Source organism: Culex quinquefasciatus, chromosome 2 (assembly GCF_015732765.1).
Source record: "Culex quinquefasciatus strain JHB chromosome 2, VPISU_Cqui_1.0_pri_paternal, whole genome shotgun sequence".
NCBI classification, from domain to species: Eukaryota; Metazoa; Arthropoda; class Insecta; order Diptera; family Culicidae; genus Culex; species Culex quinquefasciatus.
The window spans coordinates 178,004,045-178,023,586 of NC_051862.1; the positions used below are offsets into that span (position 1 = coordinate 178,004,045).

At 37.0% G+C, this 19,542-nt stretch overlaps 1 protein-coding gene across 1 annotated transcript; it reads right to left on the minus strand.

Moving 5' to 3' along the window:
- Positions 1–4,896: 4,896 nt before the first annotated feature.
- LOC6033143 (thioredoxin domain-containing protein 11) lies at positions 4,897–17,151 on the minus strand. The gene is made up of 6 exons (XM_038254751.1): positions 16,262–17,151; positions 10,777–11,413; positions 9,753–10,715; positions 9,331–9,699; positions 9,077–9,270; positions 4,897–5,883 (listed from the first exon to the last, which is right to left on the minus strand). Exons 1-6 carry the CDS (start codon positions 16,744–16,746, stop codon positions 5,490–5,492), a joined length of 3,042 nt encoding a protein of 1,013 aa, XP_038110679.1. The 5' UTR covers positions 16,747–17,151; the 3' UTR covers positions 4,897–5,489.
- Between the last annotated feature and the right edge of the window lie 2,391 nt (positions 17,152–19,542).

The window sequence follows — 19,542 nt, forward strand, 5'->3', positions numbered from 1 at the left end:
ATCATGAAAATTTAACTGGAGGCCTACGACTTAATTTTTTTAAAATAAAAGTTCACAATATAGAAACTTGACTGGAGGTGCCCTTTTAACTTAAAAATATCATGCAAATTCTCCATATGAAATATTGAATGGAGGCGCCCCTACGACATTAAAAAAAACATATTAATTATATTTTAAAAAATGACTGGAGGCGCCCTTATGACTTGAAAAAAACATGAAAATTCTCGATATTAAAATTTGGTTGTAGGCGCCTCTATGACAAAAACATTTTTATGAAAATTCTTGATATGAAAATTGAATTGGAGGCGCCCCTACGAGTTAAAAAAATCATGCAAATTCACGATATAAAAAATTGAATGGAGGCTCCCCTACGACTTCAAAAAATTCATACATTCTCGATATGAAAAATTTTACTGGAGGCATTTTTCATGACTAATTTTTTTTAATGAAAATTATGAAAATTTTACTGGAGGCGCCCCTACGATTTAATTTTTTCCAATTCAAATTCTCAATATAAAATTTTGACTGGAGACGCCCTAACGACATAAAAAAATCAGGCCAACTTTCGATATGAAAAAATGAATGGAGGCGCTCTTTTGACTCAAAAAAAATCATACAAATTCTTATTATGAAAATGTGACCTATGATAATTATGAATGAAACATTTTTATGAAAATTCTCAATACGAAAATTTTACTGGAGGCGCCACTACGACCTAATTTTTTTTAAACATATTCTCAACATTAAAAATTTGACTGGAGGCGCCCCTACGACTTAAAAATATCATGCAAATTTTGGATATGAAAAATTGACTGGAAGCACCCCTATGAATTATTTTTTTTAAATATGTATTTAAAAAAATAATGTTAATGTAAAAAATATGACTGAAGACGCCTCTACGACTTTAAAGGCATATTCTCGATATGGCAACTTGGATTGAGGCGCCCTTATGACTTAAAAAAAATCATACAAATTCTTATTATGAAAATTCAACTTGTGACTTAAATTTTTTAGAACAAATTTTTAATACCAAAAATTTGACAGAAGGCACCCCTACGACTTAAACAATCATGAAAATTTTCGCTATGAAAAATTTAATGGATGCGTGACTACGACTTTAAAAAAATCATACAAATTTTTTATGAAAATTTGACTGGAGGCGCCCTTATGACTAAAAAAAATCATGCAAATTCTCGATATGAACATTTTGATTTGAGGCGCCCCTACGACTTAAAAAATCATGCAAATTCTCGATATGGAAAATGGAATGGGGGCGCCCCTATGACGTAAACATTTTTATGTAAATTCTCAATATGTAAGTTTTACTGGAGGCGCCCTTATGAGTGGGGAAAAAAATTGGTAAAAATATTGAAAAAAAAAGTTGAATGATCAGTGCCCAAATCAGCTTAAAAATGATAAAAATATTTTAAACATAAGATTTTACTGGAACCGCTATTATGACAAAATTAAAACATTCAACAAAAAAAAGTTTGACTATCGACGCCCCTCTAGCAACATAAAGACTGTTTAATAAGAGCAAAACAAAGTTTGGCGTACGGTAACATAAAAAAATAAAAATTCTGTTTAGCGTTCTAGCTACAACAATTTTTTGCGCCGGTTGGCAAACTTTGTTTGACTAATTTTGAATAGTCTTTATAGCTTGAGGACGCCGATAGTCAAATAATTTTATCAACAAAACGCCGCTGGTAAAATCCTATTTTTAAAATATTTATCTTTGATCTTTTTTTATGTTGCTCTACTTTTTTCATTTTTTTATTTTGTCATGAGGCCACCTCTAGTGAAATTTTATTTTCAAAAAGGTAGTCAAATTGTTTTATTTAAAAAAAATATTTCATCACAAGGCGCAAACTTTTATCATTTTTATGTTGCTTTAGCTAACTTTTTTTTGATTATTTTTTTTACGTGTTGTGAAACTTTCTTTGAAATCTAATTTTCAAAATATTTTCATCATTTCTATGGTGCTATTCAGGCGTTGATAGTATTTTTTTTAATATGTTAATTATTTTATCATTTTTTAAATTTTGTTTATGAGAGAGGTGCCTTTTCGGAACATTTTCTGGGGTAAATCGAAATATATCTTTGTTTCCTGTAGCAACTTTGTTACTTTTTATCGATTTTCTAGGACGTTTCTTCAGAAAAGTCAAGGAATCGATAGAAATATATTCAAAATTATCTTTTTAATTTTTATACTAAAAAATCTGTTACAAATGTTTGACCCAAAAATGAAGTTTCTTATCTAATTTTTCAGATTTTCAGAAAATTCCGTCCAAAGATACAAAATTTCATACGTTTACATACCCATTCCAGCCCTCAAAATTGTATGGAGACTTGCATGAAAAAACAAATGATGCAAAATTGCTTCTTTTGACATAGGGAATGCAAAGAAAAGTCGATTGAAAACCAGTAGTTTCCGAGTTATGATCAGTTGAACACTTTCAGTTTATCCAGCTACAACCCAACCCCACCTCTAGGCGGGGTTCGATCTAATAATTCGCCAAAAATCTTTTTTTTTACCAATTTTCGACCTTTAAAAAGCATTGGAAAGGTGAACTCTTAAAATTTGATTTTTTTAGGGTTGAACGTGTGACTTGTTTTATTTGACTTTACCAATGTTTAAAAAAATGAAAATTTTTCTTGGCTGTGTTTTTCACTAATATTTTCTGTACTTTTTTTTCTATTGTTTCAGACTATACCTCTAAGCATTTTTTAACAATTTAAATGATAATGGTTTGTTCTAGAGTAAAAAAAATAAAAACATACAAAAAAATAATGAAAAATTGGCTGTAAAAACTTGACAAATTAGGTGCTAGAATAGGCCAAATACTACCAAAAACAAATATCAACTAAACAAGATAAATGCAAATATAAAAACTATAAATGAAACAAAAACAACAAAAAACAAGAGACGTAAACTTTTTCGTAGAACAAAAGTTGCTCAAAATGACAAGGGAAAAATTTAAAAAAAATCAAAAAAGAATTGGGCAGCAAAGGGTTAACACTTAGAAAAAATCAAGTTCATCGATTTGATTTCTTTGAGATTGTGTATCTCAGAAACAAATTGCTCGATTTGAAAGTTTCAGAGAGAAAATTGTACAAAATTTTCTTGAAAAGAAACCAAAATAAATTGAAAATGCAGTCCTAAAATTAGCTTTATCCTGAAAACGGTACATTTTGTTAACAAAATTGCTTCAACAATTTTTGTCCACTTTTACGTTTTTTTTTCTTCAAAAAAATCATATCTCCTAAACCAGATGAATAATATGACCGGCCCCAGAATTGTATGGACATTTGTATAGAAAAACGAATTATGCAATTGTGCTTCTTTTGACATATGGAATGCATGGTGCATGGCAAAGTTTCATCCAAATCAAAAAAATGAAAAGTTAAAAATCGTGAAAAAATTTGCGAAATCGTAGAGAACTACTCTTAATATTAAAAAAAAAACTTATGAAAACTTGTTTTGAGCAATTACCGCTACACTTGTTCACTAAAACCCCGTTTTACGCTCCACAAGTGAACGGCCCATGCCTCTTCCGATTTACGCCAAAAATCTCAAATTCGCTCAAACTCCGAATTAACGCCCCCCCCTTCATGGTGCTATTCAACACGATTTGCAGCACCAATTCAAAAAGTGTAGTCTCTTGTCGCACCAATGTAAAATATATAAAAAACGAAGTTGACTTTATATCTGTCACCCGGGACTAGACCAACCACTGTCATCCTTTTAACTACAAGGACTTCGCCGCCCTGTTTGAGTAAGGCACAGAGCGACGGCGCCGGATACCCATATTTACACTTAGAATTTTAGAGCGTCCGCCGCGGGATTCGAACCAGCAAAATATATGTAAAATATACCAAAGTATTATTTATTGAGTTTAAAGATTGACTGTTAGCGCCCTTTCGCAATCTAAACAAGCACCCCATGCGCCCCTTTCGAGAAAACCCTCCCCTTTCGAAAATCCTGTGCACGGCCCTGCTTCTTTGGTAATAGGAAAGGCCACCACAAAGTTTGAACCAAATCTGAAAATATAAGTAAAATCCATTTCCGGTTTGGCGAATAATTGCTCAGTAGCTTGTTAGGAAAACATTTAGAAACAACTATTTTTATTTTTGATCTGATAGGACACTTCCTAACTTTTGAATTTTATTATAAATTCTAGTGTTTATCACACATTGGAACAAGATTTAAAAATTTTGGAACAAAATTTCTGGGGAATAAAACCCAACATAAAAATTCTTACTTGAACATGACAAATACAGAACAGACATTATGTCTGAAAAAATCAAATCAAGTATTCTCTAAATTCCCTACTCCTCAAGACAGGGCGACTTTTTTTAGTGAATGGTGACTGAGCGCTTCGTTCGTCACTACCTGGCACTGTTACTCTTCACACACGAACGATTGAACGCAACGCAAAGTTACTCACGCAGTCACAGAAAATGCGATCGCGTAGAGCATGTTCGTTTGACATCTACCTAAATTCCCATTATCTTTCCCAAAATTGCGATTAAATGATTGCTGTCACCATTGAGCAGCCAACAAGCAAGAAAGAGATAGAAAGAGAGAGAGAGACATAAACAGGATAAAGAGAGATGAAGAGAGAGACAGAAAGGGAGATTGCCGAGCTCGAATTCGTTCGTATCAACTTCGTGTACGAGGTCTAAGGTCGTTTCGAAATGACGATTATGGAAAGCGCTTCTTGTGAGCATTCAACTATGGTTGTTGATGATGAATGCTGACTGATGGAACCTTCAAATATCGCTCAGTTTCAGTAAGTAACCATTTCCCGCCCAAGACCTACCTGTTTTACTACTAGTTCTAACAACGCATGGATTTTCTTCATAACCCAGTCAGGTTTTTAAAAAGACACTAAGTGATAATTCATAAACAAAATATATTATTATTATTATTATTTAAATCACTTCTGCTCGGGGCCGCTCCGACGCAAATTACAAAATTCTAGATATTTTTTGCTTTCTCTCTCAATAGATCCAACGTCGCAACGCAACCACGTGCATACTATTTAACGTGTATGCGTGAGTGTGTACAGTTTGTTGAGTTGATAATTCAGTTGTTATAGCTAGAGTATTTCTAACGCTAAAGTAACAAACGTTGATTGCAAATTGGTGGCCTCTTTTCTTGCAAAAGCCAATCTTTGTTTTATTTTTCATAACCAGCTACACTTTTGTTAGCGGGAGCTAGCATTTTTCTAGCCTTTGATAAGAAATAATATCTACTACGAGATCGCGAAATAGTGTTGCGGTAAGTTATCCGTTTGTATTACTTTCTACTAAAAAACAACAGGAGTCGAACTATTAGTAGTGGGAATAAAACGTAAAATAGCGTTCTGCCACACGTTGACCCTGGCAGAATAGTTTTAAGTATAAAATTCATGCACTAACATCCGGTTTGCATCACGGAATCCGAAACAAAACGAAAAAAAGAAACCAAAAACAATTTCGCGATCTCACGCGGCAATTTGCCACAGGTTGAGAATGGTTTTAGCACTGCTTTTCAACTGGTTAAAATCACAGGAATGGCTGAGGCAGCGCAGCGTGCCGAGATAAAGCTCCTGCAGCAGCTGCAACCGCTGAAGGATGCGGGCGGCCCGGACCGGTCGCTGACCGGTGGCCACCCGGTACAGGCGCAGGTTCAGCGAAATGCTGTCGCTGAGTTCGCGCTTCAGGGCCCCCAGGCAGTCGTCCCGGGCCTGGGGGGAAGAACTTACCTGCTGCTGTTGCTCGCAGACGATGGCGGTGGCGTGCAGACGTTCGGGCGGGCTCAGGTTGGACAGGATGAACCCGAGCACGTTCGGAACCGTCATCTGGAGCTGGCGGGAAAAGACGCGGCTGTCGGATTTTCTGGAAAATGGAAGGAAATTTCAATATAGTTAATTATACACATAAAAATAAGAAAATATTTTGAAAATTTTTAACAACATTGAATATTACGCCCATTTAAAATGCTAGTCTTGATTTAAAAATTTATTTTCGAAAAGATCGGAAAATTTCACGAATGTTTCATTTATTAACATTGAAAATCGGACCATTAGTTGCTGAGATATAGTCATTAGAAAATAGTGGGTTGTTTTGGTGAGATTTAGAAATCTTCAATTTTTGTGTTTCTTTTTCTTAAGGCGGCTCTATCTCAGCAACCCGAGGTCCAATCTTCAATGTCTCTTAGACAATTTTAAAGCAAATTTTCTGAACTTTTCAAAAAAAAAAGTTTTAGAAATGGTCACTCATGGTCGCTATTTTTAAAAATCGAAAAACTGCAAATATTTCGCTAAAATCAAACTTTCGGTGGCTATATCTTGAAAACGGAGCCCTTTATCAAAAAATATATGAAGTACTTTTCGATTGCAAATTCAATTTTGCATTTAAAAATAACGTTAAATTTGTGTTTGCATGAAACTTCGATTTTTTTTCCAAAAATCACTATTTTTTTCAAAAATTCATAACTCGGCGGCAGATTTTTTGACCATGTTTCTCTATAGCTCAAAAGTTGCGGATTTTTGTCCCCTAAAACATATCAAAAAATCTCGAAAATAAAAAAATACGTATTTTGGGAAATTGAGTTTTAGTGAAAAAAAAGTTGATTGAAAAATCTGCCAACTTTTTTTTCCGTGTACCTATTTTTTTCTCAAAGGTCCTCAACAATACCTACAACTTTGCCGAAGACACCAAATTGATCAGAAAATTCACTCAAAAGTTACAGCTGTTTGAATATGTACGTACCATTTTTGTATGGATAGCTGTCAAAATTGTATGAAGACTTGTATGGGTGAACCAATGACGCAAAATAGCTTATTTGGTCATAGGAAAGTCCCCCACAAAGTTTGAGCCAAACCAAAAAATACAAATAAAATCCATTTCCGGTTTTGGTAGAGAATTGCTTATACAAGTTTCCATACAAATTTAAGGCTTGAGAAAGCATTTCCTGATCGATTTGGTGTCTTGGACAAAGTTGTCTAGGACTAGGACATTTCAGAAATAATGGGAACCTGTACAAAAATTTACCGTTTTTTTTAATTTTTCTTTATTTAAAAAAAATATTTTTATAAACTCTTTCCAATCTTTTTTTTTATTTTTGTTACGGACGTTTTTATACGTTTTTGAAAAAAAATAGTTATTGTTCGAAAGTGAAAAAAATAACAAAAATGTTGGATGTAATATTGAATTTTAAAACGAAAAGTGCTTTTGTGAAATTTTGATAAAGCAAACCGTTTGCGAGTTATAACCATTTTTTAAAAAAATTTGAATGTGTTTTTTTGTGTTTTCGAGCTAAACATTTCATTAGGGCACAAAACCAAAAACCGCGGTTTTAGAAAATCGCTGGCAAAAAGTGGACAACTTGTTTTAATTCCTTGAATCTTGACTGATGGTATTTTTACTGATCATTCGATAAACACATCATTATCCTCAACTCTGCTGTAATGCTTCTTAATTTATGTTGTTTCTCGCAATAAAACTCATAATTAAAAAAAAATCTCGTTCTTAGGCCCTTTTAATTTTCCAACTGTTGTTCATATTGGGCCCTTTCTAAATGCAATTTCGAAGAGAGCTGAAAGGGCACTAAAGCGCTGTCACCTGGTTGCTGTTTTGCATGATGTTTATGAGCTCTTTCATTTAGGTAGGAATAATGAGGAATTCAGCGGTAATTTTGATAATTGGCAAAGATTTTTTAAATTCCGAAAATAAAAAAAAATTAAAAATTATAAATAAAAAAAAATTAAAAATTTCAAAAATTAAAAAAAAAATGCAAAAGTTTATAAAAACAAAAACAACTATTTAAAAATTAGTACACATCTAGAGTTTTTTTTTTTTTTTTTGTTTGAAAAGGTCCTATAAACATATGTAAGACAATAGCTTATAGGTTCTTTGTAAAAAAAACTCTAAACATGTATTTTTTCAAAAAAAGATGCAAATAAAACCATAGAAAAAAAACTAGTATGTAAAAATTTAGAGCTTGAAATAATTTATAAAATTGAGAAAATATAAATTTATAAATTAAAATCTAGGCTTTTTTATCACGTTCTATAATTAAATACAAACATTTAGTGTATCCCGATTATTCCGATCGATAGGGGGAGGGTCACATTCAATGTTTACATTTGTTTAAAGGACCTTATTAAAAGAAGTCTAGAAATTAATAAATAAAAAAAAAAAACAAAAAAAAAGAAACTTTAAAAATAAAAACGACAAAACCTAAGTTCAAAAGGAGTCAAAATTAAAACAGATAAAAATCAATCTATTTTAAAAACCATCATTTTTAAATTGTACAATTTAAGATTTTTTTTGAAATTTTGAACATTCTCACCACTATGACAGCCATCCATTGTTGATGCTCCACTTTTTTTAAAGGGATAAAGGAAAATCTCCATGGCATAACTTTCGCTTGGAGTTGGACGGTTTTTGGGGAGGTTCTAGGATACGCTCTAAGCAAGCGTTGCGCTCAATGGCATGATATTTTTAAGTTGTGAGATTTTGTTCATAAGACAAGCAATTAGGTTTTACAGCGTGACGTCACGAGCGCACACGAACACACATATTAACTGAGACACACGTGCAAAAAATGTAAACAGTGCAGCCAAGCTGTCAAATTTCTAACCTAAAAATCGAGTCGGCGTAAAACCTAATAGGAAGCTGCTGTAGAGATTTTTCCCATTTATTTCAAATGAAATTTTAGTTTTTTATAAGAGTAAACAAATATTTTCTAGACGAAAAAGCCTTCGCTGATCAAAACTACACAACAAAATAACGTTATACTATGCACTCTTTACAGTTTACAATCGATTGTATTTTTTTTAATTTTAAAATTAACAATTACTAGGTTAAATTCTAAATTTGAGCCTGATCTGACCAATGAAACCCTTTCTTCCTTTGTCATTTGCATGGGAAAAATCTAAAAAAAAATATGAAGAAAAGCAAGTGACCCAGAACCAACTTCAAATTTTTCTAAGTTGTTAGCATTGAAAAAAGGACTATTTTTGCGCGACCGTTTCAATCGAAAACAGAAAAATTCAAGCACAACAAGCTAAACTTGACCACATACCTCTGGTTCGGGAAGATGATCAGCGTCGGGAACGCGTCCATGCTGTACTCCCACCGCAAATCATTCCGATCGCCGTCGACGCGCACAAACTCGAGCCGGGGCTGGGCGCGCAGCAGCCGCGACACCGTCAGCAGCTGCTGCGAGAGCACCCCGCAGAAGGCACAGTGCGCCGAGTAAAAGTGAACGACGACAGTCTGCGGGAGAAATACGCGTTTCAGATTTGTTTAGGGTTTGATATTTCCAGCGTGACTCACCTTATTGGAGTTCACCACGACGTGGTGAAAGTTGTGAGCATTGATTTCCCGCACCGAATGGTGCTGATGGTGCTGAACTTGCACGCTGTCGTTGGACTTCTTGGCATCCTGCTGCTGCTCCTTGGAAGCCGATTCCTCGTTCGATGCCTCCCTCTGCTGTTGAGCCATCAGCTCAAGTTCGGACCGTTTGGAGTCCACCATGCGGCGGCTTTCCCGGCGCAGTTCGTGCATACTGAACGAGTGCGTGTTGGCGAACGAGACGTTGCTCGAGCGCCGGAAGCGGCCGTACGTCCGGTTGTAGAAGCCGTGCACCAGCTTGGCCATCGAGGCCAGGTTGATGTTGCGCCGCAGCAGGTAGGAAGATTCGTCCTGGAAGAAAGTTGTGGTTGGGTTGTGTTCAAACTTGGATTTGGTTGACCTACCTCGTGATCCACAATGATGGCCACCGATTGGTTCGGCTCGTTGAGTACGTCCACGCCGAGCCGTTCGGCGAATGCATGGTACAGGGAGCTGTCCATGCCCAGGAAGGTCAACGTTTTGTTGTACTTGCAGGATAGTCCCTTCACCAGGTCGAGATAGCCTCCCGCGTCGTCTTCGCTTTCGTGGAAGAACACTTCACTATTGTCCAGCTCGTTGAGCCTCAGCAGTTCGCACTGGCGCCGCGAGTTGAGCCTGCGCAGCAGCTTTGGCCCGCGATAGTCCTTTTCGGCGTCCAGCATTGAACTCACTGGCTTCGAGCTTTCCTCGTCGTCGTCGTTGTTTCGCGCACCTTCACCGTACAACCCGGAATGTTTTCGTTTTGCCCTCGCGGCAGCGCACCCTCCCCGATCTTCCCCAACTCCACCACCACACTCGAAGAACTTCGCATCGCACTCAATATCACAATAGCCGTTCTGGTCCGCGACGTTCTGCTTCTGCTTTCCCTCGGCAAACTTGGAAGAGTTGAGCACACTCACGAACGACACCGAAATCGCCGACGACTTGCTGCAGCCGTCCTTGGCCGCCACCGCGTCCTCCTCTTCCTGGGCCGGATGGCGCTTCAGCAGGGCGTTGCATTCCTCGCGCAACTCGCTGTACAACTGCGCACTGACGCGGCGCTGCTCGGCGATGTACTTGGTGGCCATCTCCTGCACCCAGAGGTCACCCCGACAGTTGTAGTACTGCATGCCGAGCTGGCGGAGCATCATGTAAGCGTCAGAGGATGATGGGCCGTACAGCGAACGAGGACTGAACAGCAGCAGGACTGGGCCTTGCGCGAAATACGGCGCCAGCGAGGAAGATTTGGACGAACCCGGTGGAGCGATCCACATCGACACCACCTGGATGTGCTTGTTGATCCAGGCGGTGACCTCGGGCGTGGTCCACGAGGTGTTCCCATGGTATTGCTGGAAAGTAAGCAAAATTAGTAACCTTCCTTATTTCACAGAACGATCTAGTTCTACTCACAATAGTTTCATTCCACAGGTACAGCTGAATCGTCGGCACTTCCTCAACCCCAAACGCGTCCACCGACTCCCCGGTCACCACCCCAAACGCCACCTCCTGAAACGGATCCTTCTCCAGCCACTTGAGCGCCGTCTGATAAAATCTACTATACTGCCTCCTATCCAAATCCGCGTCCAAAAACGCCACCACAACCGCATCCTTCCCGGTCATAAAACTCATCAAATCGCCCGGCCCCGTCATCCGGTGCACCGGCTCGATTAACGACTGCACGAACCGTGCCAGCGCCGAGTTCGTCCACGCGCCGTGAAACTGCACGGCCATCCCGTTCGGCTGGTACGCCATCAGCACCGGCCACGTTTGCACCTTGGAGTACTGCAGCCGGCACTCGCCGCCCGGTTGCCAGCAGTTGATGGCGGCAAAGTGGGCCTCGCGGTAGTATAGGCGGGCCACGTGGTCGTACACCGAGCGGGCATGCTGGCTTTCGGCGCACCACGGGGCGTAGTAGAAGACGAGCGACAGCTCCGACTGGGAGACGCGCGTCTGGGTGGGACCGAGCGCACCGGAGGGCCAGTCATGCACGAGGGAGCCCCGCAAGAAGAATGGAGCCGGTGGGGGGGCTTTGGAGATGCGAGGGGGGCTGTGGGAGAGAGATAGAGAGAGACAAGTTTGTGATTAGAATCATATCATTTAGATGATTGTAGAATGTATATAGTCAAAATGCCTTAACTTGGGCAAAACCGCCCTTTTTGATAAGCCGCTAATTTTCTAACGCTCATTGAAATGAGCGACTCTTTTTAACAGCTCTTTCGCACATTTTCAAAATATTGGTAGACATTTTTTAAGCATTACGTGATTTTGTAATGCTCTTTGAATAAACGCAAATAATCATAACTATGGAATACGCCATTTACATAAATCGGAATAAAACCTCACTACAATATTCAAGGTAGAGGTTGGCGATTTCCAGATATCTCAGAAATTAAATAAAAAACCATTATTTTGCTTGAAAAAGATTTAGATTTAGGAAAATGAATTCGTCCGAGAATTGAAAAAATCTTTGATCGTTTAGTTTTTTTTTATGACTGAAATTTTTATAAAACTTTGTCCAAAAAAGCTTTTTTCTATCATTACTTCGTCCATACAAATCTAAATACTATTTTTGCAGCACCATAGTTTTTTCATGAAATTATTTTTATTGCGTCCTTTTTGACACTTGGACCTGGTTGGGCCGAGTCTGCCTTTGTAATTAAAGTTTTCTTAAAGCTTAAATCCGATGGTACACAGCAAAAAAAAATTGAATTTTGAGAGGTTGAAAATTTGGTTCTTGAATATTCCCTCTTTTTTGAGTAGTATTACATAAAAAAATTGTAAAAATGTGAACCTGATAAATATTTATCAAAAACTGATGAATATTCATCATTCCTGATGTAATATTACACATTTTCTTCGACACAAAATCTGTCACCATTTTCTGATGAATATTACCATCATTTTTTTGTGTGTAAAATCGCATGCACATCGCCTTTGTGAACAAGACACTTAATATTACACACTGCATGTAAACACAAAAAAAAAATGCAACTTACGGGATTCAATCCCAGCACCAACAGTAAGGACTGCACAGCAAAAAATCCGATGGTAAAATCGCATGCAAAAGCATGCACATCACCTTCGTCAAAATAAACACTTAATATTACACACTGCATGTACAATTTTTGCAACACACAAAAAAAAGTTGCAACCGACGGGATTCAAACCTAGCACCAACAGTAAGGACTGGGGCCTTAGCCCACTCGGACATCAGACCGATGTAAAGCTGCATGGATAACCGCATATATGAGCTTGACATTTCGGTCAAGTAGGTTTCCCATACTGATGGGCTACATATTTCAGGATGTAAAATCACATTAAATTGCATAAAATAATGCAATATTTATTTTACACCCAGGTCTTTTACACGCAGCTGGATTACTACTTTTTTAGCTGTGTGCCGCTCGGGCATCTTATTCTTCTTTATTATTATTTTTTTTGCTTTGTAATTATAGAGGATCTTGTGATGGCACCATATTATAATCCTAAACATATGTAATAATCGGTACCATGATAACGATATTTCTATTCGGTAAAATGAAAAAAAAAAAATGATGGTAATATTATATTTGGTAATGGTGACAGATTATGTGTCAAAAGAATTCTGTAATATACATCAAGAACTGGTGAAATTTTCATCGGTTTCTGAAGAAATTAACTTTTTACACATTTTTTAGGTAAAATTACACAAAAAGAGGTAATAAATTTTCATCCTTCAAAACTAAACTTTTTTTTAACTGTGTATAATCAGAATTTTAGAAACAAAAAATATTAAATTCTGAAAAAAATTACCCTTGGGATTTTACATGAAAATGGAACTTTGATAATATTTTTAATTACTGAAAATTTCATCTTTTGAAGTTAATATTTTTTTAAACTAGCTAAAATGAGTAATCAAATTAAAAACCAAGAATCCTTTTTAAAAGTGATTATTTGTGAAAAAGTAAAAGCAAGGGTCCTGATTTTCAGTTCAAAGATCAGAAATCCCTCACTCATCACCGAATGAATCTTTGCCGACTGGAGCAGGCAACCATTCGCGAGCGAACACTACCCGCTCTCTGCCAGCGGCTTGCTCAATCGCTTCACTCAGCGAAACAAATGCTTCGTGAATTGCTTTTTCTACTCCGTCCGTCAACCCGAGTCATACACGAATGTGCTCAGAGAGGAGAGAGCCAAAAAATACTAGCGCGGTGCTCATTTGGCCTGCACTACCACAGACGGCAGTCAATTAGAATTTGGTATGGTGAAAATTGCTGCCAAATGTGTGTTTGATGTTGTGTAAACTACAAAATTGCAAAATATTATTGATATCATTGATTTTAAGCAATTTCTTGAATGATCAAAGCTAAGCCGATCGCAAAATATTCTCAGTCAGCATTGAGCGACTTAACGAAATCGTTCTCTCCGAACCATTCGCTGTACTACCCGATTTGAATGAGAGGGAGAGCAAAGAGAGAGTGTTCGGTAGCGATTGGTTTGGAAGTGACAAACGGTAGGAATACATCAGAGCAGTTTTTCGTCGCTCTAGATTTGTGCTCGCGAGTGACTGAGTCTTTTTGGAGCAATCAGGACCCTTGAGGAAAAGGTATTATCAAGCTTGACCTATAATGAACATATTTTTTCGTGAATATCACTAAATTTTCTTCAAATTTAAAATTAAAATTTGACAAGAAAGTAACTATACAGAGAAGGAACAAAATTTTACTATGTAATGTTTTTTTTATTACTTCGAAATCCAAATACTAAACATGTTTTGATAGGTATTTTAGGCCGTTGCAAATATTTTCCAAAGTTTATGTCGTCGTCGTCCCACCCTCCTTTCAAAATTCTGAAAAATCAGGAGGCAAAAAAATACAAAAAAACTTCAAAATTTCCATGAAGATGAAGTCTAATCAACTGAGAACAATCTGAAATGCATTTTTCTGCATTGATAATCATATTTAGCATGTTTGGGTTTTTTTTTAATGTTTTGAATTTTTATGAAATTTCAATGTACAGCACCGCAAAAATTTTATTTTTTGCAAAGAATAAAATTTTTGTCAATACTTAGATATTTTGAAAAGTAATGATGGCAAAACAACTGGACAGGTGTTTAATGCATTTTAAAACACTTTATTCATTAAAATGTTTAAACCATGGCTCGTAATTTCAATTTTTATACTTTTTTAATTTTTTTCTACAACGAATCGTAAACGAATTCCATTTCAAACGCAACAACAGGTTTCGAACACGGAACCAAATCTGCAAATCTATATTTACTTCCAAAATTACTGAATTACCGAATGGCAGAAATCTGCAAGTTGGTTGTTCTGAAAATCTGCATCTATTTTGTCATATTTACTCTAAATACTGTCCACACTCGATAGTTTGTATGGTACTCGGCAGGCCTGCAAAATGTTTCCAACCCAGCGTACACATGAAGCAAACAAAAATGTCAGTTCACTGCTAGCATGTGACTATAAGCCTACTGAGTCCGTTCAACCACTGCCGCCTGACTCATGCCGGTCGGCTGCTGGAGAATGAGAGACGTGAAAAAATGAGCTACACTCACTCAATTCGTGTCGTATGACTGACTCGTAAAATCCTCTCTAAACACTATTTTGACTATTTTTAAACAATTGAATGGGTCTAGACTGTGCAAAACACATGAAACAACCATAACTTATATTCAAAATTACATTTCCACGCATAAATACCAACTTTTTGTGTAAAAACTTGTTTCTTTATGTGTGTGCGTGCAACGTCGAATGAGCGTTGGTCGACTACTGCCTCGCATTGCAGCTGCTCAGTGAGCTAGGGCACTCACGACTGAGTCGGGTTTGTTTATGTCACGGTTTTGCGGTTCAGTGAATGGATCTGAAAAAATCGTGTATGCGTCGCCGATTTTCGCGTCAGGACCCCTGACATTTTCAGCTCTGGTACTCGGGACGGGAAATCGAGTCATGATTTGAATCTTTTTTTTTTTTTGTTCTCTTACTTAAACATCAAAAAATCCTAATTACTTTAGCGAGTTCTTAAGTTTGCAGAATTTACCTACCACACGATGCATTTTGCCTGAAAAACTCATCGCAATCACATCATCCCTGACACTTGACACCATGCGACAGGTACATTTTGATCACATTTCCACTCAAAATGAAACTGCTAACTTGAAAATTCTTGAAAATCTCTGAAGATTTCAATTTGCTCAACAAGAAAACAGATGATTTTTGTGTAAAATCGTCTGGGGAACACGATGGTAACATTTAATTTGAAAATAAATTGCATGTAATGTTTTCAATTGCACAAAATGCACCAATGTTTTATTCCAGTTAGAAATATGACGCATCAGCGTCCAATTTACTTTAAAAATAGCTGTCGAGTTTTGCTCTATCATTTTTTGTGTCCAAGATATGACCAGTTGAAAACAGAGGTTTTTTGAAAAAATGACGTGAATCGCAAAACTTTGGGGCGATGCCAAAAAAGAAAGGATGGTCCAATTTTGCTGAAATTTTGGGAATTTGCATGTTTCAATAGTTAAAACAGCTCCATCAAGCTTTAGCATGACCAGAAAAGTTTATTTCAAATTGCGTCAACCTGAGTTTTATCAAATGTTTACAAAACAAATATGAAAATGGCAGAATATTTGTTTTATATCAAAAAAAATCTGAACAAAAATTTAACTTTAATTTACAACATTCTCAAAAATAATTAAGTAGCAAACATTACGTCGCACACCGCTAAAGCTACCAAAACGAATCGAATCGCTAGCAAAACTACCATTTGCTAGCGGTAAAAATTCTAATCAACAGCTTACACGTAACCGGGTTAAGTCAGCAAGAAGCCAAACGAATTGCTGAACGAAACCAACACCAAAAAAAAAACAGGCACAATCAACTCCCCGCACCACACTCACCTGTTCTGGATGGACGCGTACGTGGTCAAAATAAGCGCCAGCACGCACAGTGCCTCCCGGCCGTAAAAGATGATCATGCTAATCCGGTTGTAGCGCCGCTGCTGATTTGGCAGAATCGGCTGACTTGCCAGCTGCTGCTGATTCTGGTCTAAATTCTCAATGTTTTGCCGCTGGTCGACCGCGTCTGGTTGCAGTCGTCGTTCCACGTTGCCTGACTCTGGCTTACTATCGACGTCGTTCTCGTCGTCGTTGCCGGTTCGCAGGTCGTCGTCAAGTTTTGCATTATTCTGCACCTCTTTATCATCCGAAGCAGCGGCAATTTTCGTCACTTTCCGGGCTGCATTGCCAAGCTGGGGCCGGACACGAGCTGCTACTGGTGGTGCTGGACAGTAATCGGAACCGATGCTACTAAAGTTGGACAAGGAACCTATTTGCTGCTGCTGCTGCTCTAGCCTGGTGCTGGCGGCTGATGTTTGTGTACTCATAAGGAACCGCTAGCTGCTTCTGCTGCCGTCGCTGCTGCTGCTTTTTTTGCTGATCCGTCCAGAAACAACACGTCATTACCCCCGCCGCCGCCACCTCTGCCGTGCCACTACAGTTCCCACCGCGGTCAAAGTCGCGAAAACATCCACCAACACAATAATAACCCGAGGAAGCCCCCGAAATCAAAACATTGATCTTCTCCTCTTGGATGAATCGCACCGCAGATCGAGGTTTTCGCTGCACCCGGAATCAACTTGACTGCATCCGGAACACGCACCAGAATTACGCACGAATGGCCATCCGGGTTTCACTTGACCGCGGTAGGTCCTAATTTAATTAAAACTGCAGTTCCAATTTCGAGAAAAAATTTCGTCCGAAAGGAGATCGCGGAACAGGAATAAAAGTTTTTTGACAGTTCGTTTGACTTGACAGGTAGATGCCAGTGGCGTACAGTAGAAAGTGGGGGCACGCAAAGAAAACAGCTGATTAAATCAAATTTTGTGAACCGGTTCGAAAAAGGATGGTATGCAGCGTAGAAAAAAAATTATGTTTTGCTTGGATTCTTAAATTGTAAAATTCTACCTGAAATTATATTTTTTTTAGAGTGGTCCTATAAACTATAAGATTATCTATATTTTTAATATTATCGCGGGCGTCAATAATTAGAGATCACGCGCGCTGATATGACCGCAAGGGAACGGCCGCATAACAGCCGCAGAACAAATTTTTTGCTGTTGTCAAAGGTTACGTTGTGTTTTCAGCTGACTTTTTGGAAAATATTCAAAACAAGCCAAGTTGACAGCCAATTCAACGCTGAATTTCAGTTCAACTTGCTGATTTTTACACTGCGGAAGTTCGGCAGTTTTTACCTTCTGTCAGTTGAAGCGAAGGAGAAACGTGATTTTATTTCGCAATAAGCAATACATTTCCTATTAAAAATCTAAAGTTTTAATATTCTGCTAAATTTCGGAAATTCAAAATTTTATAGAAATAGCAAATATAAACCCTAATTACTTATATTTCTGAAATATTGTCATTCAACAATACCAAAATAATTAAATTCTAATTTTCAAAAATTCTGAAATTTTAAAAAATAAAATAAAAAACTAAAATTCTAAAACTATAAAATCCTGCGAAAATCTCAAATTTTACAATTCTAGAGTTTTCTTTTTTTTGTCTTTTGAATGGGTCATATAAACATATGAAAGACAATAAGAAAAGATCTCTGAAAAAATCTGAAAATATAATATTTTAAGACTCTACAAATCTAGAGTTTTTTTAAAGGACCTATACTGCCCATGATCGCATAAATGTCCCATATGCATTTTCGTCACTTTTGAGTTATTGATGCAGTTTGGTTCAAAATCGTGTGCTCTTTCGAAAGAGCCTATAACATCCAGTACTTTGTTCCAGAAATCAGGAGGAAATCCAGTTTTTTCGTGAAAACTTAACACGTAGCCTTATGTGTGGGACAAACTTGTTTAGCATTTTTCTCAGCTTGCTGTTTTTGCATATGGGACATTTATGCGAACATGGGCAGTATAAGCTATTGTGTTTCAAATGTTTATACTGCCCCTAATCACATAAATGTCCCATATGCATTTTCATCGCTTTTGAGTTATTGATGCAGTTTGGTTCAAAATCGCGTGCTCTTTCAAAAGAGCCTATAACATCCAGTACTTTGTTCTAGAAAACAGGAGAAAATTCAGTTTTTTCGCGAAAACTTTACATGTAGCCTTATGTGTGGGACAAACTTCAAATGCGTTTTTCTCAGCTTGCTGTTTTTGCATATGGGACATTTATGCGAACATGGGCAGTATACTGCCGTTCTACGCATAATTGTCCCATGTTTGAAAAAGTGCAACTGAGAAAAACGCGATTGAAATTTTTCGATCGATTTCTGTGTTTCTACGCATAATTGTCCCGTGGGTTCCTATTCGCCCTGTGTGTCCCTAATCACCCCAGTTAGCAGTTTATCACTCTTTTTATGATACTCTTGCTAAACAACAGGTAAAAACGACATAATGCTTCATAAATCTATTGATTTCGTATGAGAAAATACTTGGTGAGACAATTATGCGTAGAAGTTTGACGATGGGACAAACAGACTGGATGTTGTTTTCAATGAGTTTCCGAACAAAGTACCAGATTTTATGTGTATTTCTTAAAGTATACGACAGACTAAACATAAAAATGTTAAAAAGTCAAAATCGTCCAAAAATGACATACTTTAGGTCCTTTAAAAAAAACTCTGGAAATGTTCTACAAAGATTCTAAAATTTTAAAATTCTAAACATATAAAAACCCTAAATTTAAAAGTTAATTTCTTTATTAAAAAAAACAAATAAAAAAACACAAACTATTCAAACAATGACAAAATGCAAAAAAAACTTAAACTCTGAAATTCATTAATTCTAGCAATTAAAAAATTTTAGAAAACATAAAATCCTTGATAAAATTATAAATTTCTAAAATTCCACTAGAATAATATTCTAAAAATGTAAGATTTAAAAATTATAAAATCCTTAAACTTAAAACTCGTGAATCATAAAATTTTAAAACTGTTGAATTCTCAAATTTGAACCCTCTAATGCCCATTTTTTAATTTATTTTTCCCCTGTTCAAGATGTCATTTTGATTGTTTTTTGTTCTACGAAAAACTTTACTTATCTTGTTTTAAGTTTTTTTTAGTATTTTACTTTGCATTAATCTTGTTTAGTTTATATTTGATTCTGATTTGGTATTTGGCTTATTTTACCTAGTTGGGTCATAGTCAAAAAAATTACTGCATACTTATT

Excerpts from the sequence above, each read along its gene's own strand:
- LOC6033143 (XM_038254751.1), bottom strand. The coding sequence starts at position 16,746 with ATGAGTACACAAACATCAGCCGCCAGCACCAGGCTAGAGCAGCAGCAG. Across the intron at positions 9,271-9,330 it reads TCGTGGTGAACTCCAATAAG|ACTGTCGTCGTTCACTTTTA; the intron begins GTGAGTCACGCT and ends TTTCTCCCGCAG. Across the intron at positions 5,884-9,076 it reads ATCATCTTCCCGAACCAGAG|AAAATCCGACAGCCGCGTCT; the intron begins GTATGTGGTCAA and ends TCCATTTTCCAG.